The 24,048-nt window shown below is 40.0% G+C and overlaps 1 protein-coding gene across 1 annotated transcript; it reads left to right on the top strand.

The window, feature by feature from the left end:
• Positions 1 to 8,060: 8,060 nt before the first annotated feature.
• On the top strand, positions 8,061 to 24,048 carry LOC145479170 (uncharacterized). The gene is made up of 3 exons (XM_081457447.1): positions 8,061 to 9,458; positions 18,803 to 18,928; positions 19,389 to 24,048. The coding sequence occupies exons 2-3, from the start codon at positions 18,828 to 18,830 to the stop codon at positions 21,052 to 21,054; spliced, it is 1,767 nt and encodes a 588-aa protein (XP_081313573.1). The 5' UTR covers positions 8,061 to 9,458; positions 18,803 to 18,827; the 3' UTR covers positions 21,055 to 24,048.

Raw genomic sequence — 24,048 nt, 5'->3', positions numbered from 1 at the left:
TAAAACATAGGTACATAGTGTCAATTTTGAGTTCTAGTCTGAAATAGGGTGGGAAAATCCCATACTTTGGGTCATAAGATGGGAAAAGGGTTTGGAAGAGCGCGCGATTATCTCCAGAAAAGTGGCTGATTGACATCAATAATTTATGAGTCGCTGACTTCCACACAATGCTCAGTCGCACATAAAAAAATATACTATAATTAAACGTGAAGGATAGAAATGACATCAACAAACGGAATTGCATGGAAAGTGCCTCGTTAACTTTCATTCATTTTTATACTCGCTCAGGAGTTGTCATAATCTGATTGATATGTTAAAGGCACGTACGTCCTCGTATTTGCTTACATTTACTGTGGTGATCTTCTCAAGCGCTCAATAGCCGTCCTGGCGACACAGTTAAGTGCATCACCGCTTACGTGCTATTTCAATAGATTTTGATAACATGAGTCACAGTAAGCAAACACAATGTTCACTTATTGACCATCAGATTCAGAATCGTAGCTTCTAATTTGACTAATTTATGTTGATGTTATACGACCTGCGAATAATCTAACTGTGGTGGCCGAACACAGTTTTCGCGCCCGCTTTTGCCTATGCAATTCAGCGTGTGCACAAGGATTCCAAAAACAAACATGCCCTCAATAGAGCGATCATTTTATTTACCCAACACCCGCAGTATCTGTGCTATTTTTCTCTATAACTGAAGGCAGTGTATTGATGGCTTTATCTTTTATTACAAAGATATGTTAGAAAAGGTCACAATGCAAAGAACCCAGCAGTTCTCAGCTTTTCCTTTCTTACCGAAAGAACCTAGTTAAATGCAGCGCATACGTAGTAAGTTAAAAAATTGCCAGATTGAATGAAAAATTGCACTCTTGGAAATACGCCTATTTCTCGAGAACCACTTATTAGAATTTCACAAAATTTGGCACGAAGATACTTTAGGAAATATTAAGTAACTGGAGTATTGAAAATAATTGAACTTTAACAAAAGAAATTCTAGATATTCCAGGGAACCTTCAACAAGGGATAATTAAAGATCTCTCTGTTAAATTATTAGAAAAATGATGTTAACTTGTCAGAATCATTACAAGCTTGTTGCATGCAAATTATAAAGTAAATCTAACGACTAGATTTTCTACAAATAAACAAAACCGATTTTAAAGGCCTGTTTATATTTATTCATGCTGCCATGGCAACGGCACATACGTCAGCTTAACCATCAAAAAACCAATGTTTGTGTTGTTAACTTGCTTGCTGCCATATTTGACGACCGAGGGATCAAGGGTTTTAGAGAAAAAGGTGAATAAAACACAGGTATCAAAAACTGTAGGGTGTAAGTCCAGCTCCACGTCCCTGTCGTACACCCTGGGCAGCGTCCTAAAGTAGGGGAGCGCCAGTCAGGGTGAAGTACGCTGGGGAAGCCTCATTCCTCAGGGCCGCTACGGTAACCGTGAAGGCCTGACTGGAACCCTGAAACGGGGCGGCTAACGGAGCTCTGGTGAAGCTACGAAGGCTAACCCCCTACGTGGTGGATTCATTGGGCTACTGAAACCGAAACTATGGAGAACTTTGCCGGGTCTCTATTACCAATAGAGATCGAGCAGGGATCGTTAAAACCGAATTATGACCATAAGGTGAGAACGAGAATGAAGCGAAGCCCGCGGATGATGGATCGGGCATACGCTACGGAAGCCTGAGAATAATATCACCCGTTGCGCTCTCGAGTGGAACCCTCAGGGGTCTAGAAGAAGAGGTCGCCCAAACCAATCCTGGAGGCGAAGTGTGATAGCTGAGCTCGCCAAGAATAAGTTCACGTGGATAGAGGCAAAGCGAACTGCCAGTAACAGAGTTAGGTGGAGATCCATGGTTGACGCCCTATGCTCCCCTTTAGGAGCGAAGATGGCCTAATGTAAAATAATGTAATCAAAAACTGTGTTTAGCCACCTTAATAGAAACACGAGTGGAAGTTTGGGAGAACGAGAAATGCTGTGGGAACACGAGCCGCAGGCGAGCGTTTCCACAGCTTTTACGAGTTACTTTTACTTCCGCTCGTGTTTCTATAACTCGATAGAAACACGGAGAACATGTTTTCTATTTCTTTTGGAAAATACCGCGACGAAAAAAAGGAAAACAACTTGTTAACTTTGATTTTCAAAATGTAAATTCTCTTTGCTCGCGCCATCATTACGTCAACAGCTCGTACTAGTTCTGTGTTTCCATCGAGTTATAGAAACACGATACTTTTTAACCAATCAGCACGCGTATTTTCTTAGGACTGTTTTCTAAAATCACATGGAAAACACTCTCCAGCGATCGTTGGATCGCTGCAACGACAATCGCCAAGATAGATTGCATTCGTTCTATCTCAATGATCGTAGCCATTGTATCGATTGTTTAGAAACCGATGGTCGTAAGGATCGCTCACAACAGTTTCTGTAGCCTTAGTAGCAGTTGGCTATACTTTTGCTGTTAATTACTCAGCACAAGTCTCACGTCTGCTAACAGTAATCTCACCTGAGTTTGCTAGTAAGATGATGGAATACGTAATATAAAACTCAGATTTGGTAGACTCGCCAGTAACTTCTATTTCGTTGGGAAGTATTTTGAACAAACGTCTTTTTATTCTTTTAAATTTTTTCCTGGATATTCCGCGATGTTACAGCATGCAATCAGAAATTAGAAAGTACCAGACGTCGAGGAATTCAAGTATATCAAGGGAAAATCATGTCCTCTTGGACCCCTCAGTATTATATGACTAGCAAGGATTTCAAAGTTTGTAATCCTTTTATTAAGATTCACTTTCTATTCATCTTCATCCTTTTTAATCTATATAGTAGATACCGTATGTCTTTTTGTGATAACAAGTTTTTGGCCTGGGAAAGCACTTCTATAAAAAGCTGGGCAAACACTCAGCTCTTGCTGCGAGGATACCGGGATCTGTTACAGGGATGTTATATCTTCAGAGACATCAACAGCACTCAGAACTTGGGTCCAACAGTAGCGTTCAATTTGTAGAACGTAACCAGAACGTAACCAGAATGTAACCATGCAGATATGGCCGGTGTCCCACCACCGGAGACGTAAACGAAGAACAATTTAAGCCTGGTTTTCACTAGTGCAAGCACAAACGCAAGCATTAGGGATGACCCAAGTGAAAACGAAATGCGACGCAAACACAAGCACAAGCAAAATCATCCGAACCTCCCGCCATTTTGAAAAACTGTTCATGCGCGAGGTAATCTGGATCCAGTGTTTTCATTGGCCAAACATAAGCTCGTGTGGTAAATATCCTTGTGCTTGTGTAATGCCTGAGCGGTATTTCGTTTTCACTTGTTGCAGCGCAAACGCAAGCATAAGTGCAAGCACAAGAAAAAGGAAAAATTTGAATCCTTGTGTTTTTGCTTGCGCTTGCGTTTGTGCTTGCGTTTTAACGGTGAAATAAGAATTATCGTGCTTACGCTTGTGCTTGCGTCGCTAGTGAAAACCAGGCTTTACGAAACACCCGTATTTAAACCCCTATTGGCTGCCAATGAGCTCATTGTTGTTCTAGGCTATTCCATCATAGGCAAGTCAGTTATGTTCTCGTAAATATTAACAACTTACAGCTTCAGGTAATTCCCACTACAAGGCGTTTCACGATAATACAGATAGAGAGGTGGTTACCATGGTTACTAGACTTTCACTTAACTGCCAATTGTTGGCTTTCTTGCTACGAATATCGGCAAATTCTCCCCTCAATTTCTTTTAAATTTCATATTAAATCAGCGTTCTTAGAAAGGTAAATAAAGCGCGCGTATATACCGTAAACTGCCGCTTGTATACGCTCTCGGCTTATACAACTTCGTAAGGAGTTTTGGATGGGTTCATAAACGGAAGGGCTATAATCTGAGGGGGGGGGGGGTGGGGGGAGGCTTATAAACGGATTGAAATGAGCTACAGTAGTGTTGACCGAAGTACGTCTTTCATATACTGGTTTTTAATTAATTAATTTTAATTATTTCAATTTAAACTAGTCCGGGCTTATATCCGGGAGGGAGCTTATAATGGGAAGTAATAGTTTGTTCATAGGTAGATGGACCTATAACTGGGAGGGCTTATAAGCCGCAACGGCAGGTTTTTCCGCACTATGAATGAACAGGAGCGAGCGAACTACGACAACACTGGAGGAGAAATTAGACGTAAACAGGGCGCTCAATAGTGCAGTCCCTGAACTCTCCATTTTCCGAGTAATATAACGGGAGAGGAGAGAGTCCAGGGAGGGGCATTCTCGTCCCCAGAGGCCGCGCTCCTTTTGGTCATCACCAAGAATCGCGACCTCTGGGAAGGCCCAATTTTCTGAGCATGTTTTGTATTCTCAGCCAATCAGATTTGTCAGACTTGACTATGAGCATGCGTAGAGTGACGGGAAGGAGCGCGGCCTAAAAGGTACCGAAAAAAGCTCTCGCTGTGGACCCCCCTAAGAGGTACCAAAGCCGCTTCCTCCCCCCCCCCCCCCCCCAGGAAATGATCCCCCTATGGAGACGGCCTGAATGGTTAAGATAAACTTGGCATTGTATTAGAAACCAATAAACTGCAGGGGACCGCATACGAAAAACGCTGAGTAAGGACGAAACAGCTGTTGCGATCCTTGTCATGTTGGTGCCTCGAAACGTCTTTCACGTAATAATTGCTGGTTTTAATGTGACGTCATCATTTTCCAAAATTAAAAATTACCAATTCTTCTGAAGTTTTAGTTTCATCAGATATAAGAGCCCCTAATAACTTGACGTTTTACAATGTTTGAGCTCGAAAGGGATCTTCGTTTTGTAATAGATGACATTTAAATTTCCGAGTTTATGGGTTGCGTGACATTAAAAATGGCGGCTCGGAAGGGCACCAACATGGCGTCTCCATACACAGCTTTATAAATTTGATTTTAAGGAAAACGACCAATTTTTTAAGTTTACAAGACATGTTTCGACAAAAATTCTGTCATCTTCAGTTGAATGATTACAAAGCAAGTTGAATAATAAGTAGACAAAAATGCTAATTAAGACAAATAGTAACAAAAGAACGTGAAAAGGTGTAAATTAAAAGGATAATTTTAGATTTACATGGTGTAATTGCTGATTGAGGCAAGGTAGTTCTTTTTGAATATGAATAGCCTCCTTTATCTTGAGTTGAAAGCTGGTAGTGGCGTGATTTAAAATATGAAAGCAGTCTATTGAACACAATGAGCGACAACGTTCAGAATTCTGAAGATGTTTGAAAATGTGCGAGGCCTTATCAAAGGCTAAGTGCTCACGTACGCGCGTGGAAGAATGTCGGGTGGTTTCGCCGACATAACAGGCATTACAGCCTGCATATTACATGTAAACTTATAAACCACATGTGAACGAAGCCCGGCGGGGATAGGGTCTTTCACACCAAAAAGGTTACCTATCTTAAAGAAAAAACTAATTTGATGTCTAAATCATTACAATAGCGCTTGATTAAGTGTCGAATCTTCTTCTGAGTGATGACAGAAAAATGGCCTATGTACGGCAGCTTAAAGTAAAACGTGGGCGAGGTGGTAACGGGGTAGCCACGGGAACAATGATTGCGAGGTGAAGCTAAAATAATTAGTTAATAACCCAGTAAAGGTTTTCTTACGGTAAACCCTAGTTAGGAAAGAATTAGTGTCACTATTATCAATAAGAACATCTAGAAAGGGTAATTTGCGATTAAGTTCTTTTTCCATAGTAAACCTTATGTTGGGGTGCCTCGAGTTAATGTAGTCAAAAATATAACAGCATCGTGCTCCGAGTGAAATAAACAAAAAGTGTCGTCAACATACCTACGTACTGATGTGAAGTTTACATGAAATAATTCATATATGAACTGCGGTTGTAGATGAAAGTGAAGAATGATCATCACAGTTAATTTTCCAATTTAAGCAATTGGAAAGAAGAAGCCTGAAAAAATCAGGGCTTCAATGGGATTCGAACCCGTGACCTCCGCGATACCGCTGCGATGCTCTACCAACTGAGCTATGAAGCCACACATTGGGAGCGAGGTCAATTAGTTGAGTTCATATCTTCCCGTGAGGAGTGAAATGATGTGAAGTTTATATGAAATAATTCATATATGAACTGCGGTTGTAGATGAAAGTGAAGAATGATCATCGCAGTTAATTTTCCAATTTAAGCAATTGGAAAGAAGAAGCCTGAAAAAATCAGGGCTTCAACGGGATTCGAACCCGTGACCTCCGCGATACCGCTGCGATGCTCTACCAACTGAGCTATGAAGCCACACATTGGGAGCGAGGTCAATTAGTTGAGTTCATATCTTCCCGTGAGGAGTGAAATGATATGAAGTTTATATGAAATAATTCATATATGAACTGCGGTTGTAGATGAAAGTGAAGAATGATCATCGCAGTTAATTTTCCAATTTAAGCAATTGGAAAGAAGAAGCCCTGATTTTTTCAGGCTTCTTCTTTCCAATTGCTTAAATTGGAAAATTAACTGCGATGATCATTCTTCACTTTCATCTACAACCGCAGTTCATATATGAATTATTTCATATAAACTTCACATCATTTCACTCCTCACGGGAAGATATGAACTCAACTAATTGACCTCGCTCCCAATGTGTGGCTTCATAGCTCAGTTGGTAGAGCATCGCACCGGTATCGCGGAGGTCACGGGTTCGAATCGCGTTGAAGCCCTGATTTTTCCAGGCTTCTTCTTTCCAATTGCTTAAATTGGAAAATTAACTGCGATGATCATTCTTCACTTTCATCTACAACCGCAGTTCATATATGAATTATTTCATATAAACTTCACATCATTTCACTCCTCACGGGAAGATATGAACTCAACTAATTGACCTCGCTCCCAATGTGTGGCTTCATAGCTCAGTTGGTAGAGCATCGCACCGGTATCGCGGAGGTCACGGGTTCGAATCGCGTTGAAGCCCTGATTTTTTCAGGCTTCTTCTTTCCAATTGCTTAAATTGGAAAATTAACTGTGATGATCATTCTTCACTTTTATACCTACGTACTCATACAAAGTAGGTCTCATTAGGACTCTTGTTGACAGGGCCTACAAGATCAACAACACTTGGTTGGGGTTACACGAGGACATAACCAAGCTTACTGAAATTCTCAAAAAGAACCTTTTTCCTGCCCATTTAATTGAAAAAGTGGTTAACCGTTACATCACTGGGATCCATAGCAATCATTGTTCCCGTGGCTACCCCGTTACCACCTCGCCCACGTTTTACTTTAAGCTGCCGTACATAAGCCATTTTTCTGTCATCACTCAGAAGAAGATTCGACAATTAATCAAGCGCTGTTGTATTGATTTAGACATCAAATTAGTTTTTTCTTCCTTTAAGATAGGTAACCTTTTTGGTGTGAAAGACTGCCCTATCCCCACCGGGCTTCGTTCACATGTGGTTTATAAGTTTACATGTAATGTGCAGGCTGTAATGCCTGTTATGTCGGCGAAACCACCCGACATTTTTCCACACGCGTACGTGAGCACTTAGCCTTTGATAAGGCCTCGCACATTTTCAAACATCTTCAGAATTCTGAACGTTGTCGCTCATTGTGTTCAATAGACTGCTTTCATATTTTAAATCACGCCACTACCAGCTTTCAACTCAAGATAAAGGAGGCTATTCATATTCAAAAAGAACTACCTTGCCTCAATCAGCAATTACACCATGTAAATCTAAAATTATCCTTTTAATTTACACCTTTTCACGTTCTTTTGTTACTATTTGTCTTAATTAGCATTTTTGTCTACTTATTATTCAACTTGCTTGGTAATCATTCAACTGAAGATGACAGTTCTGTCGAAACATGTCTTGTAAACTTAAAAAATTGGTCGTTTTCCTTAAAATCTTTACGTGTCTGCTGTTATCTAGACCTTTTATAAATTTGGGTAAAACACTTTTCTAAATAACGCGCGAATGGAAAACCGCATAGACCTAGATCTTTAGACTACAAGTAGTCCCTCTTTCACTTAATCCGTCGTGCGTGACGCGAAAGAAAACTGCCAGAAAAAAATGGCCGCGCGAAATCCTGGGGGCTTCCTCGTCCCTAGGATTTCGCGCGGCTATTTTTTCTCGCAGTTTTCTTTCGCGTCGCGCACGACGAACTAAGCGAAAGAGGGTCTACTCGTGGTCTATAGATCTTGGAAAGATTGTGTATATATCAATCATCTATTATATCCCAGATTCTTGACTTAATTTATTGAATGGTTACGATTTTTATTTTTGATTGCGTGACAGTGCATATTAGCCATAGCAACCTCTTTGAAATATTAGGGACCTTAAGATACGAGGACGGGAAGGCCAGGACCGGAACGGCAGTGGACGCGGGAAACTTTCGCGGGTCCCGTCGTGTCGCCAAAAACAAAATGCTTAAGATGTGTATTTTTGCAAAGGACGGCGACGTCAATAATTCAAACATCCTTTAGACTATAAAAAAGATGGTAGAAATCTTATCCTATTAAGCTTAAACGATAGTGAACAGCGATGCTGAATTTATTTTTCTTTATAAGCGAAGCAAACATCTGCCAATATTTTAATAGAGAAACCTGAATTTCCGTATGAAAAAATTAAACGAACAATCTGATCGACCTGCTTCAGATGGCTTTTTACCACTGGAGCGTTTGAGAATTCTGTCGCCGAAGAATCCTGACTTTTGGTGAACATTTCAATTTCCATCTGTAATTGTAACAAGCATTATAAAAATAAAACAAACGTTGCATCAAGTTCCGGGTAGTATAAAAAAACAACTAAACATCAGTTTCAAAATGTGTATTCTATTTGCTCGATAGACGCTCCATGGCATTCATTCTTACAACATTTTATCGACTGTACTTACACTGATGTCTTCTCAATGCATACAGTTTGTATTGAGCTTGCACACTCGTGACAGCGACTGAACAGTGACTGAAACACAAACGAACAGACGAGGAATATTTTTATTCACATTTTCGCATGTCAGCGTGGTATTCTACACTACAATCACCAAAAATGCGAACCTTATAACATTCCTATCAATATAACTAAAAATAAAGTCGATAAATGTAGTGTCGCTATATTGCGTTACAGTCATGCGCACTAGGAGTCGGTCAAGTGAGTAGTATCGAAGATTACTGTAATTTACTGTAAGGGAATAAATAACAAGTATTCACAATCAAGGACTCCATAATAAGAACATTTATCGGGGCAAAACAAGCGCAAAATACTCACGTTTTCGATGCGACGGCTAGTCGGGCGAAATGACGTCCTCGACGAGACAAGGACGGCAGAGAGATTAGTGGAGAGTTCTCGTGCGCATGCCCCGTGGAGTAAATTTACTTCCGGTAGCCGTCCTAGTTCTTCCCGTCCTGGTGCCTATTCTTGCTGCTGTGGGGTTCAAAATGGCCGCTACGAAACAAACAATGCGTTGGCTCGTTTTACCTCTAATTTGCTTTAAGGTAAGTTTTTAAGACACAAGTAAGCTTATTGGTAAGGTATATGTAAACGGTCCACAAAGTGTTGATTTCATGAAATAAGTTTTGAATTGTTATGATGCACCGTAGCTTGAAAAGTGTGTCGCCCTAAGTTAAGCTTCAGTAAATATTGATCATCTTTATGGTAAACGCTGCTATGTCATACTCGTTGCCCGCGTAAGATATGATTTAGACCCTACTCATTGTACGTATCATCTGTTGAGCATGTTTTTGACGTTTTAAAACTCTTCGCCATTTTGTTTGGGCAGATCGAGGAAACAAACAGGTGTGTTTGTTTACCTGCATGCGCGTGTCGGAGACGCCATACTACCAGCTCTAAAGTCATTTACTTTGTTTATCACTGTCAAAACTAAAACTATCACATAACTAAGTCTGGAACACAGCGATAAGTTTGAAATAGAAATTTAAAGAATTAGCCGTCGTGGTTATCGTTCTCCAGACTAGAGGACAGACGGCAAAGAAATGTACCAAGAATTATTATGAAAGTGAGGAATGATCATCGCAGTAAATTTTTCAATTTAAGTAATTGGAAAGAAGAATGACGTTTCGACGGCTCCATGCCATCATTCTTAAATTCAAATAAGATACGTTATGCGAGTTCGTTATATAGTGAATGTACGTGTGAAGGTCTCAGTGCATATGATTAAGAGACAAAAATAATCGATGAATAAAAATAAAAATACCAAGCGGGAGTCCGATTTGTTAATCACGAGTGTGATTACAGACTGAATTGGACGACACAATGTCCTGTTACCAATTAATCATAACCATTACGATTTCCCACAATTTAAAAAATAGCTTTTAATGGTCATTTTTAAATATCATAATTAAGAATACGGAAAAAGCTTGCAAAATAGCTGTTAAGTTTCTTTCAAAACAGTCACTGGAAACTAAGGCCCGGTTCAAACTTCGAACTTTACATGTGCCGAACCTAATACAAATTTGGGTCGACCCAAATAATTAAGTTCAGCAGTTGATTCAAATGTTGAACCTAATGTAATCGAACTTAATTGCAAAAATAAAAGAGACACTACTGCAAACGACGGTTATTGCTGACCAAAATGGCGGAAAAATGTGGGAAAGACAAATTGTGAAAATGAAGAGCTTGCAAGTGCGATAAAGGAGGGTAGAACTAGTCGAAGAAGGCGACTCAGATGCAATCAGCATTAAACAACCGAAGACAATTTTTGAATTTGGTTTGCCTGATATTATCGCTTATTCCCAAAGGAACATCGCAATTCCTCGTCCAGTTCGTTCCTGTCGTCGGTTTCTTCAAGATTCATTTGTTTTGTCATTTACTCTCAAAAGCATGACTCGCAGTACGCCACCGAACTGGCTGCTTTATGGCAAGCCGTTTGTAGCAAAATTCAATCTTTGCAATATATGTTTAATCCTTTAAATAATGGTTTTATTTAAACATATAAAAAGGCATTCAATCCAATGGCAAATAAATTTTTTGGTTCAATTCAATCTTTTAATTTTCATGATTCAATCCAATACCTGGAATATTGATTCAGTCCAATACCTGGAATATTGATTCAATCCAATACCTGAAATACTGTTTCAATCCAATTCCTCGAATATTGATTCAATGCAATACCTCAAATATTGATGCAATCCAATACCTCGAATATTGATGCAATTCAATACCTGGAATATTGATTCAATCCAATACCTCGAATAATGATTCAATCCAGTACCTCGAATATTGATGCAATCCACCTCGAATATTGATGCAATCTTCCTGGGCCGAGTGCAGCCAACAGGAACGAGAGTAACTGAGCACTAGAGAGCACTGAAAACATGGCGGGCGAAGGAGAACTAGATTTAGAAGTCGAGTTTCCTAAGTTTCTTGCAGACGTCTTGGATAAAACAGAAATAATATTTGAGAATTTTGACTCAGAAGTTGCAGAAGTGCACGTCGAAGTTCTTGATCAAACCATTAGTCTGCTTAGGTAAATGAGGGATTGCTACAACCGAGACACAAGGGACAAGGAAAATTTAGATTCCATTACTGTCACTTTTGTAGATGTAAGTTAACCAATTTTTATGTGACAAACATATTTGTTTATTAAAAGCTGTGTGTGCTAGCTTTTTGTGGCAAATAATATAAACCGTGGCAAATTGTGCTACCACATTGGTCTTTGGTATTGTGCATATTTCTGCTGTCCAATCATTACTGGCACACTAAACTTTGAACTGTAAACAAAATTTTTGCTGTGCTCTGTACACAGTCAAACATTTTTCTCACAAAAACTGCTTGTGTAAACCTGGCTTTATGTTATTTTTGAAATAAGAACCTTTACATTTTACAAGACAGCAATCATTGAACATTGGGATGTGTTTTAAGTTTTTTAATGTTGTTGTCTCATGTTTTGCATTATTTAACCCACATGTGGTACTTCTTTCCTAAAAACGATGTTTTTCTTGATATTCTATGACAAACATTGCACCAATTTGTTGTGAATATTATCGGGTACCCAGGGCTCAAGGCTAACACTACTGCCAACTAGCCACACACTTCAGTTTTGAATAGTAGATTTTGCACTTTCACTAGCCATTGTGACAATCATGATGGAATGGAGTACTGGTCTACTGGATGAAAACAAAATTGAGAATTATCCTGACAAAGTAAAACTAAAGAGAATAGAAAGATATAATATTATAATAATAATAATAATAATAATAATAATAATAATAATAATAACTTTATTTAAGTGTCAAATGTATTTAGCACTTTTAAATGTGCTAATTGGTGACACTGTAAATAAGTAAATAAATATCTCAAATATAACATACACAAATAAGAATCCCAACTGGTTGGAGGCTGACCAGTTGGCTATTTACACAAAGCGGCCAAGGAGTTGAACTCTGGGCTACCGAGAACAAATCCAGATAGTGGTAGGGTGGAGAATTTGAACCAGGGACCTCCAGATTTCAAATCCAGCACCCTAAACCACTCGGCCACACCACCTCCTCTAATGAAACTAATGAAAACAGGGAAACTATGAGTGGATTTCATGGAAATAATTGCCTCAATAAGTATATAAATATTTAACTATTAAACGGAGATAAAAGAAAATGGTAACACTGATAGAAGTACATCAGAGATTGAACATAAGCATATTCAAGAAAAGCAGGATTCGTGTTTGTGGGAGTGAAATTTCCTTAGTGATTATTATTAACATTTTAGATGCAACAAGAAATGTCCAAGATTGACCACTCTTATAAAAAAAGTCAGTGAAACTGTGTATTAAAAAGGCTGGCTGGTGCAAAGTTAGTTTTGGCTAGTGACATGAGACCTGTTAGTAGCCATTACGCCATTGCACCAAGAAGTTAGTCTTGTGTCCCAGGTACTTTTGAAAATAAGATAACAAATTAACCTTCCAACATTTTAACATCTGTTTTGATAAACACCTGAAAAATCTACAAGGCAGAGCAGTGCACATGGCAGTTATAAAATGCCCTGATTTCTCCTCAGTTTAGTTGTGTTGCTAGACGTTAGGCATTCTGTAATTCAAGCAGTTTCTGAGTTTTGTATATCAATGAAAAGAAAGATGAGAAAATAATTTACTTGATACAGGGTGAGGTTTTCTGTTGTGAATTGAGTTGCAAAAATACTCAGTTAAGTGGGGCCATAATCTCCTTTACCCAGCCCACACACATGTAGTATTATGCAATTGTCAGTTGCCCAAGTTTAACTGTCACAGGTTCTAGAGCCTCTTGGAAGATGTGTACTCCCATTTGACTTGATTCTCTTAAGGGATCGGGCCTTTCCAATACAAATGACTGCACTGAATTATGTTGTCCCAGGTCAGTTTCTTCAACTACAACATTGTTATCACTGTCCAATGGAGTTGGACCATCAGGATCATCACCATAGTATTCACAATCATATGACTTTCCATTTGAAAGGGGGTTTTCAGGCTGCATCATATGATAAGCCACATTTGCTATGGCAACCAGTTTTTTTTTTCTGTTCTTACATTTTGGTGGTTGAAAGCTTCAGTGAACTGGCAAAGAGCTTGGTTTATCCTTGGTTGAAAAACTAAGTTTAAGGAGAAAAGATGCACTGAATTATCAGTGTCCAGGATGCCTGAGAATTCCATACTATAAAAAGTGTAAAAGTACAAGTGGGAGGCACAACAGAAAACATCCCTCCAGAATCTTTCAATTCGTTGGTTGTGTTGATGGCCCTGCAGTGAAGCTGCCCCTCTCCTCTCTTCTAACCTGCACCATTGTATCGCACACACCAACGTTTTCAACACCATGATATACTCGTACTCTCAAAGGCCAAAATTCTCCGTCTCTCTTAACGGCATCCAGAAACAATTCAAGAAATTCGAGAAAATCCGTCTATACAGCCGTGAATTAATATTTTCCATCGGATCAGAGAGTGATGTCCATCCAGATGCCAAAGCGAATTTACGCACCCCATCTCAAGACAGTATTTTGGGAATCTAATTTTGTTAACCTTTCTCTTATTCTTCTCCGTTGAACCCGTAACCCAATGGACTAAAGAAACCTGCAATGAAGTTATATCCAGTAGCACCCCCATGGTTAGAAATGTACTCTTGACTGATTTCGGTTCCTTATCAGGTAAGCTGTCGAAACCCCTTATATCTTCTAAGCCATACCGTCTGTCACTCTTCTGTGAATTGTCCATCTCGAAACTCCAATCATCTCTGTTATCGTTGTCCAGATGAATCGTTGTCCAGATGAATCCTAGTCCTCAAAGTTTCTCAAGCACCTCAACAGGAATTTTAAGAAATGGTCTTCCATGATTTCCTCTTTTTTCGCTTTCTATCGTAATGGATTCCGCAGTAAAAATTGACGGAATAATAGCTCTGCGACGCAACACACTGAGCACATGTACAAAAGCGACAGCAGTGGAATCTAAATTTTCCTTGTCCCTTGTGTCTCGGTTGTGGCAATGCCTCATTTACCCAAGCAGACTAATGGTTTGATCAAGAACTTCGGCGTGCGCTTCTGCAACTTCTGAGTCAAAATTCTCAAAAATTATTTCCGTTTTATCCAAGAAGTCTGCAAGAAACTTAGGAAACTCGACTTCTAGATCTAGTTCTCCTTCGCCCGCCATGTTTTCAGTGCTCTCTAGTGCTCAGTTACTCTCGTTCCTGTTGGCCGCGCTCGGCCCAGGAAGTTTGCATCAATATTCGAGGTATTGGATTGAATCAATATTCCAGGTATTGGACTGAATCAATATTCCAGGTATTGGAGTGAATCAATATTCCAGGTATTGGATTGAACCAATATTCCAGGTATTGGATTAAATCATGAAATTTAAAATTAAAAGATTGAATTGAACCAAAAATTTTATTTGCCATTGGATTGAATGCCTTTTTACATGTTTAAATAAAACCGTTATTTAAAGGGTTAAACATATATTGCAAGGATTGAATTTTGCTACAAACGGCTTACCATACTGCTTTCCAACCCGCTACAGTCTCATCGTTTTCAAATACGGAACACTGCATGCAGAAGTGGTTTATGCAAATTAGGCAAGTATCAATTCGTGCTCTTGAAGCAATAAGAACACATATCGTCCCGCTCTTCCCGCTATTTTGTTCCAAATGATCAAAACAAGGTGTGTGCGCATGACAAAAATAGGAAACGTGTAGATCTCGGGGTAAAACTTCATTCATTTAATGTATTTGTAATGTATGCATTATAGGTTTGGTCCATGAAAAGTTCGACGTTTGAATCGGAGTCGCTCCGTAGTCGAACTGACCGACTGGCCACGTCGAACTTAATTCCCGGGTCGACCCAAATAACATCTGTCAAACTTAATTGATTCAAACGTCGATCTCGTCATGTACTTAATTGGGGCTATTAGGTTCGGCACATGTAAAGTTCGACGTTTGAACCGGGCCTAAACCTTCACAATTTTACAAATTCAGTCTCTTTAATTGGTTACCATAGTGACTGTAATCAATGTTGTGATTTGTGGATTTAGTGGAGAGGACTTAAACTGATTGGCTCGTGCAACTGTCCGATTACAGGTGTCCGATTACAGCCAACTGTCCGATTACACTGTCCGATTACAACTTTGTAGATTAATTAGAGCAAAATACACCAGTTTATGCACCAATCACATTTGAGGAAATTGTAATTGTTATGATTAGTAATAGTAATCATAAAAATTACAATTTCCTCGATTGTGATTGGTTTAAAAAACTCCTATTTTCCACTTGCCAAGTTGTTATCGGACAGTTTGTTATCGGACAGTTCAATAAGCCAATCACATTCAAAGTTGTAGCTTAAATCAACCAATCACATTCAAAGTGTAGTTACGTGGATGCGTGCAAATCAATTCCAAAATGAACGAGAAAAACCGTATGATTACTTATTAATAATATAAACATGAAAAAATTTGCGTGGAGGAAATACCGGAAGACCTTTGTTGAAGCCATTTTTTCTCATTCGAGAAAATTTTTTTCAAAGTTTCCATACAAAATTTCCTCATCATTTTACGTAATATCATTGGCTTCGAAAATTTCTTATTGTTTTTCAGCCAATCATAATCGAGAATTACGATGTGCAATTTGTACTGGTGTTACACTTTTTGTACCGGTGTTACACTTTTTGCACTGGTGTTACACTTGAACGGCACTGCTCTCAGCAAATCAGAATCGAGTAATTTTTTCATGTATATTATTAATGCGCAAATCGGGTTGCTGATAGCCAATCACGTTCGAGAATTTTGTAATAGTTTTGATTAATCAAGAAACTATCAACAGCTACGAGAATGGAGGGAGACGGAGAGAGAAATTGATCTCCAGAAATATGTGCATGTTGCAAAAAATATTTGAAGGATAATAAACGCAATAGCCTCCATTTAGCTACGCCCTCGGAACTCGGAACAGTTTATAATGTCCGCGGACAAATATCCGTGGATATTTTCGCGCCAAATGGAGGCTGTTGTTTATATATACCATGGCGTAACACGAGAAAACGTTTCTCATTGTATGCCATTGCGTGGGATGTGGCCAACACAATCAATCGAACATACGCGCAGCGCTCGATGGGAAGGTTGGGTGTAGTACCGTCGGGTAAATAACGCCTTTCCTTTATTCTGATTACAGGGCTCGACTCACTGGTCGCCAATGCCACCAAAAATTGAGCACTGGCGACTCGCGTTTTGTCCGATAACTAAAGAAAACCACGACACAACTTTTGTTTTTAAATCTTTATATTAGGAAATCACCTTTCCGTCCCCAGTAAAACAATGTCTGAATATTACAAGATAATCGAAAAAATTGAATGCATTTCGACACGTCGATACTCGTTCACGGCGCGCCATATTGTTTCAGCGGCTTCTTCCGAAACTGGGATCGCAGGCGCACTTCCACACCCTGTGCTTTTCGTTTGCCACGAAAATGGTAGTCTCCTCCGCAGCCGTTGTTTGGGATGTCACGCAACGCTCCCGCCAAAGAAACAGCTGCTCACATCCGAACCACATTCTTTTCCTTTTGTGTTTGTGGTTTGTTTGCGCTCTGTTGAACAGACCAATCACATAATAGCAAAGTGTGAATGACGTAAGCTTTCGCGCGAAAAGGTCTGCGGTGCGAACACTCGAGGGATTTCTGGCTTTTGTTTCACGCCGCACGTCGCCAAAAATAGGCGGTGTTCGCAGGTTACGATCATGACGGACGAAAAAAATTGTAAATGAAAGTCCTAAGTACAAGTGCTTCATGTGCTCATCGCTATGTTCAGCTATAAATGAGACAATATATATTTTCTCGAAATGTCAAATTGTAAGCGTCAATCAAGGGCCAAACGCTTCCTACAGATTGTAATCAGGCCGGAAAGAGCGGCATTCAGAACTCGATGTCAACAAATCGAGCGAAGCTACTTGATTTCCTGGTTCCTTTATTAAGTTAAAATAGATATCTTCCTTCTCGACAGTAATTTTTTGAGTTGAAAGCTTCTAATAATTAACTTGAACTTTGGAGAGTCTTCAGCTACATAGAAAGCTCGTGCAAGCGTCGCCGGTATTTTTCGGCGTCCCTAAACAAAAGCCGGAAATCTGTATGTTTATTTGTGACATCTCCCACGACGGGATACAAAGATAAAAAAACATTCCCTGATTGGACAAGTTTCAAAGGGCGAATTTGGCGCGAAAACGTTCTTGAAAATGGAACGGAAGCTGTGATTGGCTAATTTCGTGAAAGGAATGTTGTTCGGATGTGAGCAGCCGTTTCTTTGGGGGGAGCGTTGCGTGACATCCTAAAAAACGGCTGCGGAGGAGACTACGAAAATGGCGGCAAATACCAATCGGTTGAAGGAATTACGTGTGTTTTTACGTGCGGGGAATGAAAATTCGGCCAAAAGGTTAATCCAAACTTAAGACAAAATAAAGAACGCCATTTCGAAGAAGTAGCAACGGGAAACTACGCAAGGACCCGTGTTTGTCTCACAATGCAAACCACGGACTTAAAACGTATTATGCTTCGCTTCATTTAAAATGACTAAGGAGACAACCATCACCTTCGGACCAGAGACATATCACCTGAGAACAACTGTAGCTTTAAAACTAATTGTTACTCGTGTTGTTTCTAATTGTTTTCGCTCTTCAATCGTGACTTTTCTTGCATGCAAAGTAACGTATGAAATCGTGTTCTTGTGTAAGTTATATATATAATACGTGTAAGTTGGCGACCAAAATTTACGATCTGGCGACCAAAATTTTTCCGTTAGTCGCCAGCTGGCTCCCGAATGAAAAAGTTAATTTCGAGCCCTGTGATTGGCTGTATTTACTATGGCCCTTGTATACTATTTGTTGATTCGGACTGCGCCCTTGTCAACTATCACGCGATAGAAATCTCGAGCTCAGTACCAGTATCAATGTTAATCAACACCTCGAGAAGTATGAGGGAAGAAATATAGAGATTATCTATAAGCGATATCAATTGGTATGACTTTAAATTAAATACGAAATCGCTTGAGTAAAAGCAAACTTACAAGTAATTTAATATAGAAAGGTAATTCCAGGAAAAGAGCAGCGTCAACTAGTTGGGGTTTAAGAAGCCAGTCATATCGATGCTAGAACTGCTAGAAACATCTTCTACATTGTTTTCCTGAAGTATTAGTTGTATAGGAACGGATAAGTTTATCTAAAATTTATAATGTTAAATGTAAATTCATGCGATTTTCATGGTATAACAATGCAATATAGAACTGAAGAAAGCTTGGGAAATACTGGGGTTCCATTTTTTAAGGACTTCACTGTGCTCGGTTATTGACATTGTACTCATATTTATCATATCATTCTGATATAACATCCACAGATTTGAAAGTCTGGTTCAAAAGATAATGGCGTGCGCTTTGACTAAGAGATGTGTCTTCCTCTCCTTCGCTGCTCTTGTTGGCAGCCTAACAATGTTGACTATTGGGTTCTATCCACTGACAAACAGGTGTGTGATCTTGAACCTACTTTTACTGATTGAATTACTTGTACCACCAGTGGCGTAACTTGCCTATAGGCTCGTAGGCTTGGACCTTCAAAATTTTATCAACCCTCTCTGTGTTTTTAAAATATGCAGTGGAGAAACCATTTGCTGAAGCAGTTTCAAATTGGCAGATGAAGTAGAACGTAATGTTGACGTAATAACTCTAATCAACAACATTTAAATATAGCTAGTTTTTAGAAATTTGCTGTCTTCGATTATCACAAATACTATTGTTAAGGGGAGGTCTTTGCAGTTATGTTGAAACGATGTAGTTGCAAGCGAAGACTAACTGACTAAACAAAAAACGAGGAAACAAAAATCGTTTTGTCTGGTACACGGTTTAGATGTAACAATCTCAAGATTTTTGATTAAAGCACTTAATACAGTAAAATAATATACTATGAAAAATGAAATCTCTTTTCAGATATAACCACAAACAGTTCCTGTCTCTTAGACAAGGCATTGCAAATGAACTAAATGCAATCGAACTGGAAATGGAAAAGTTACTTGTCCAGCAACAAGCACCTTCAGCAAGATTGGCTCAGCGATTAGGAGAAATAGTAAATCGCTTAGACGACAGACTGCAGCCAGCGAGTATAACAAGTGAGACATTCAGCAGCGATGGTAGCGTGGATGTGTGTCCAGAGGAGTTCAAGGGGGGTACTTCTCGCAAAGCTACGGGCTGGGCCATCACTAGCTGTACTAATGCCAAACCAATTAGTTCTGTTATAAGTATTTTGATCAACACTGTTGCATATCCTAAGGAAGACGAGAACAACATAGAAAAGGTTTTAAAAGGTATTACAGAGACCTACCCTACAGTTCAGGTTTACCTGGCAACACGTAGTGACCAAGCGATAGAGGCTGCCAAAAGGTACAATGTTGATGCCTTTAAGGTCTATAATGCAAACCTAGGCAAAGGATGGAACATGTTGATAAGAATGGAATCTACTCCTTACGTTCTCGTTGCGAGAGATGTTTTTCACTTCACCTGGCTTACCCAACTTGAGAGGCAAATTCGTGTGGTCAGTCAGATACCAAATGTTGGAGTTGCAGGTGGATCTTACCGTAACTTTTCAGGTCACTGGAAAGCGGGCTGTGTGCAAACTACAATGAAAAATTACGTCCTGGAATACCAGGAAGGCTATTATCACTCAAGAAACGAGTGCATGTTCTGTGATTATCTGCAGGGTCCTTTCGTTGCCAAAACAAAGCTGTTGAAGTTTGACGAGAGTCTTCCAAATGAGATCATTTTTGAAGACTGGTTTCTACGTCTTACTGAAGATGAAAACCTGATAATGTCATGTCCAGACGCTATGTATTTCACTGCAGATTACACTTCGTTTTCCAAAAGAACTAGTAAAACCGTGTGGAAACCTTTAGCTAAGAAGTGGGAGCTTAATCGGGTGTTATTGCCCGAGGGGGCGAAGCATTCCTTCTCCTGTAAGGATATTGGTTTCCAATGCAAAGCTAATAGCGAGTTACTCCCAGTTTGTTGTCAGGAAGAGTATGCAAAAGCACTGTCCTTTTTTCAAACGTTTGCTGATGAACACAATATTACATTCGAGCTTGATAGTGGCTCCGTATTAGGAAGTGTAAAGTTCAATGGCCTTCTTCCTTGGGACTTGGACGGAGATGTTACTCTTTTATCTTCAGATGTGGCAATCTTTGGGAAGAAAGAAACAGTCGAGCATTTCCGGAGAAATGGCTTTGAACTAACCAAATTTAAATTAACAGAAGGCGGGTATTTCAAGATTAATTTCAATAGATTTTACATCGAGGTGTGGGGCATGTCGACTGTGACAAATACTCAATTTCTCCCCCCAGAGCTACAACATCACGCAACGTTCACCAAAACAAACATTCGGGGTAAGTGGATTGATACGCCGTTTAGTCCTGGTTTGTATGCAAGAAATCGATATGGAAAAGAAATTCTAAGACATTCCCAATCCTGGATGAAATGGGGATTACCGAACAGTTTTGCTGACTATGTTACTGCTGGCAGCTTTGCGTCTTGTCAGAGATCAAATCATCACTCTTGCTTGCAATTTTTTCCTGCTGATGGTGACATTCCGTTTTTGGTAACTTAGCAACCCGTTATAAAAACGGCGTTGAGTCGGACCAAGGCTTCCTTACTTGAGCAACAAAAAACAACAATAAAAGGCAAAACAATCCAGAATGGAAATCTCGTTTAGTTGCAGACGACGCACTATGACTTCGATAATTGGCTAGTGGCTGGAACGTGTTTAGATATAACACAAATCACGCGTGATTGGCTAAAAGTGAGGCAGCGTCCACACTTTGCGGGAGAAATTTGAAAACGCAGCTTATTTCTGCGGCTAGGCCAACCGTTCACACTAACCCGTCACGAAAACGGAGCTTTTCCGGAAAGCGTTCATCAAGCCGAGGAATTTGAAAACGCCGGCTTCGTGTTTACATGTGGACGGAAAACAGTTTGAAAAGGAAACTTTTCGAAAACAATGGCGTCACTGTGATCATGTGATTTACCTGACCGAGTTTCCCTCGAACATAAATTAAAAATGAGCGGTGATGGGAGCCTTTTTTGAATTCCTCCGGCGTAGTGTGAATGGCAAACATTTGATGCGTTTTTAGAGTGAAACCTCCATTTTTAAATTCCTCCCGCGTAGTCTGCTGGCCTGGACTTGAGGACCGGACTGGCCACGTACATTATGAGCGATGTTAATTACAGGCTGGCTGGCAGAAGACGGACTTAAAAATGTTAAACTAGAGCGAGTGGAGGCAGCGTGGCCGAGTGGTTAGGGCGCGGAATTGAAATCCGGAGGTCGCGAGATCAAGTCCCGTTCTGACCACTTGATTTTCTCGATAGCACGTAGTTCAACTCCTCGATCATGCCTGTAAATAGCTAACTGGTCTGCCTCCCGCCATATTTGTTTCTTTCATTGACTTAAATTAGTTATTATAACGATAGTAGTCAACAGAAAGATTTAAATTAATCTTACTTTGAGTTCATTTTTATCTAGCCGGTCCAGAATTAATTATAGGATTATCCCTAAAATAAGCTTTTCGTTAACAAAGTTACTAGACGGTTACTGCGCCTTTCAATAATTTGCGGACTCTAAAATTCAAAGCTCAACCGACAAATGCGTTTCTCGCTACCGCAAATCAAATGTCCGGTTGCTGCTCCCAGCTTCCGACTACTGCCCAGCACTGTTTCGTTGTCTGAACTGTACTCAGTGATTTGATTACCGCGCGCTCGGCAGTAGTCGGAAGCTGGGAGGAGCCGCCGAACATTTGATTGACGGTAGCGAAAAACGCATTTGTCGGTTGAGCTTTGAATTTTAGAGTCCGCATGTTATTGAAAGGCGCAGTAATAAAGTTATCATTAATATCTATCTACAGTTCGTGGGTGCTTACCATGTACTGAAAATACAGTTAGCACAAATGTTGAATCTTGTCAGGGCCCGGAGGGCTTCCACGTGTAAAGGTCTGGGATGCTGGTCGGATAATTTGAATTAAACCCCTAAAAGATACCAATGTGGGCGTGGTCGAGCTTTATTTGACCCCTAAAAGATAGCACTCTACAACGGACAGACAGCTTTTATAACTTGACGGCAAAAAATAGTGGCTTTCTGGACCTTTCTGTCCTGAATTCATGATTTACACCCCTAAACGAGATGACGAAAATCCCGGACTTTTTACATGGGAGTCCCCCCGGGGGTAAGGCATTTTCAAAAAGGACAAAACAGCCCAAAGTGATGGCACCAAGAGAAAACTCATTTTCTCTTGGTACAACTTGACTATAAGTTAATTGGTCAATTGAGATCGATTACACAATAGCGTGACGTTTGAACCGGGCCTCGCTTACGGCCCAAATTGACATAGCCTGTTCCAGGCTCACGGTAACTGGGGACGATCAAAAAAGAGGGCGGGCGACTAGCGGGCCCGCCCTCTCCTTTTATCTCCCGGATCCCGCTCGTCACCCGCTCGCTCTTTCGATCGTCCCCACTGACCGAGAGACTGGAAAAGTCTAATATTCAAACGATCAGCATGGAGTTTATCAGCAACGACACTACAAGGAAATGTTGTGTTCATAGGTAAACTGAAGTATAAGACTGGGGAGCCGGTACGAAAAGGGAGGCCTCCGATCCCAACTGATCTGAAAGATCAGGAATTTCTCAAAGCCTATTGATAAGCAAGCAAAACCAACTAATGAACTGCGCTGTCTTGTAACTTCGGCGATTTCTGTGACTTTCTGTTTACACTCGAGGCAAGATTTGATCTTCTACTAAATGTCATTCAAAAATCGATAAAAAAATTTTAAGGGTCGATTGTACCATTGTAACCTACGAAAAAAGGTGACGTGCACGACGAGACGACGAGTTGACACGACGACACGACCAAACCAGCTGACACGACGGTACGAGACGACGAGTTGACAGGACCACGCAACAAAACGGAGGTTGTTTACGTTACCGTCGTGGATTGCTTACGCTCTCTGAGCTGATGAGTTAACACGAAATAACGAGCTGACTCGGCGATAAAATTAACGAGAAGACTTGATAAAGCGAAGTTTGGGGAAACAACTTTAACTTCAACACTCTCCCAGTTCGGTTACTTGTCCTTTATTTTCACTGATCCTTTCAGTTACAGCAGCTCTTAACGATTATTGATCTGGACTGATTTCAGCAACTACTTCAACTACTAGGAGTTCACTCATCACGTTCCTTTTAAAGGGACAACCACACGATCCATCAAATCACTGTCAAACTGTCAATTGGGCTAACGTAATGTCATGCTCAGTTCGCATAAGGTTCTATTGCGATTGCGCGCAAAGCTACTTTGTATAATTTCCATCGAGGTCATCTAGGTTGACTAAGACATTTTCTACCCTGATTTTAAACGACTATTCCTAAGTGGTTGACCAAAATAAGGTAACGTGAGTAATATAAAAGTTGCAATCTTGGTTTTTATGGATTAAAACTTTGGTATGACACAAAGTTTAAAAATAAAAGTTGTTGCTATGAGTGTTACTAACAAAATGATTGCACAATCCCAACTTCGTGGGTTGGCCTTTCTCAAATTCTGAACTGGGTCGGGCTTCT

The sequence above is a fragment of the Orbicella franksi genome, chromosome 2 (genome assembly GCF_964199315.1).
Source record: "Orbicella franksi chromosome 2, jaOrbFran1.1, whole genome shotgun sequence".
In the NCBI taxonomy this organism is placed as follows: domain Eukaryota; kingdom Metazoa; phylum Cnidaria; class Anthozoa; order Scleractinia; family Merulinidae; genus Orbicella; species Orbicella franksi.
This window is presented reverse-complemented; position numbering and strand designations above follow the sequence as displayed.

Bases quoted from the DNA above. Each gene is read 5' to 3' on its own strand.
- LOC145479170 (XM_081457447.1), top strand. From the start codon at position 18,828: ATGGCGTGCGCTTTGACTAAGAGATGTGTCTTCCTCTCCTTCGCTGCT. The intron at 18,929-19,388 runs GTGTGTGATCTT...ATCTCTTTTCAG, and splicing joins TTCTATCCACTGACAAACAG to ATATAACCACAAACAGTTCC.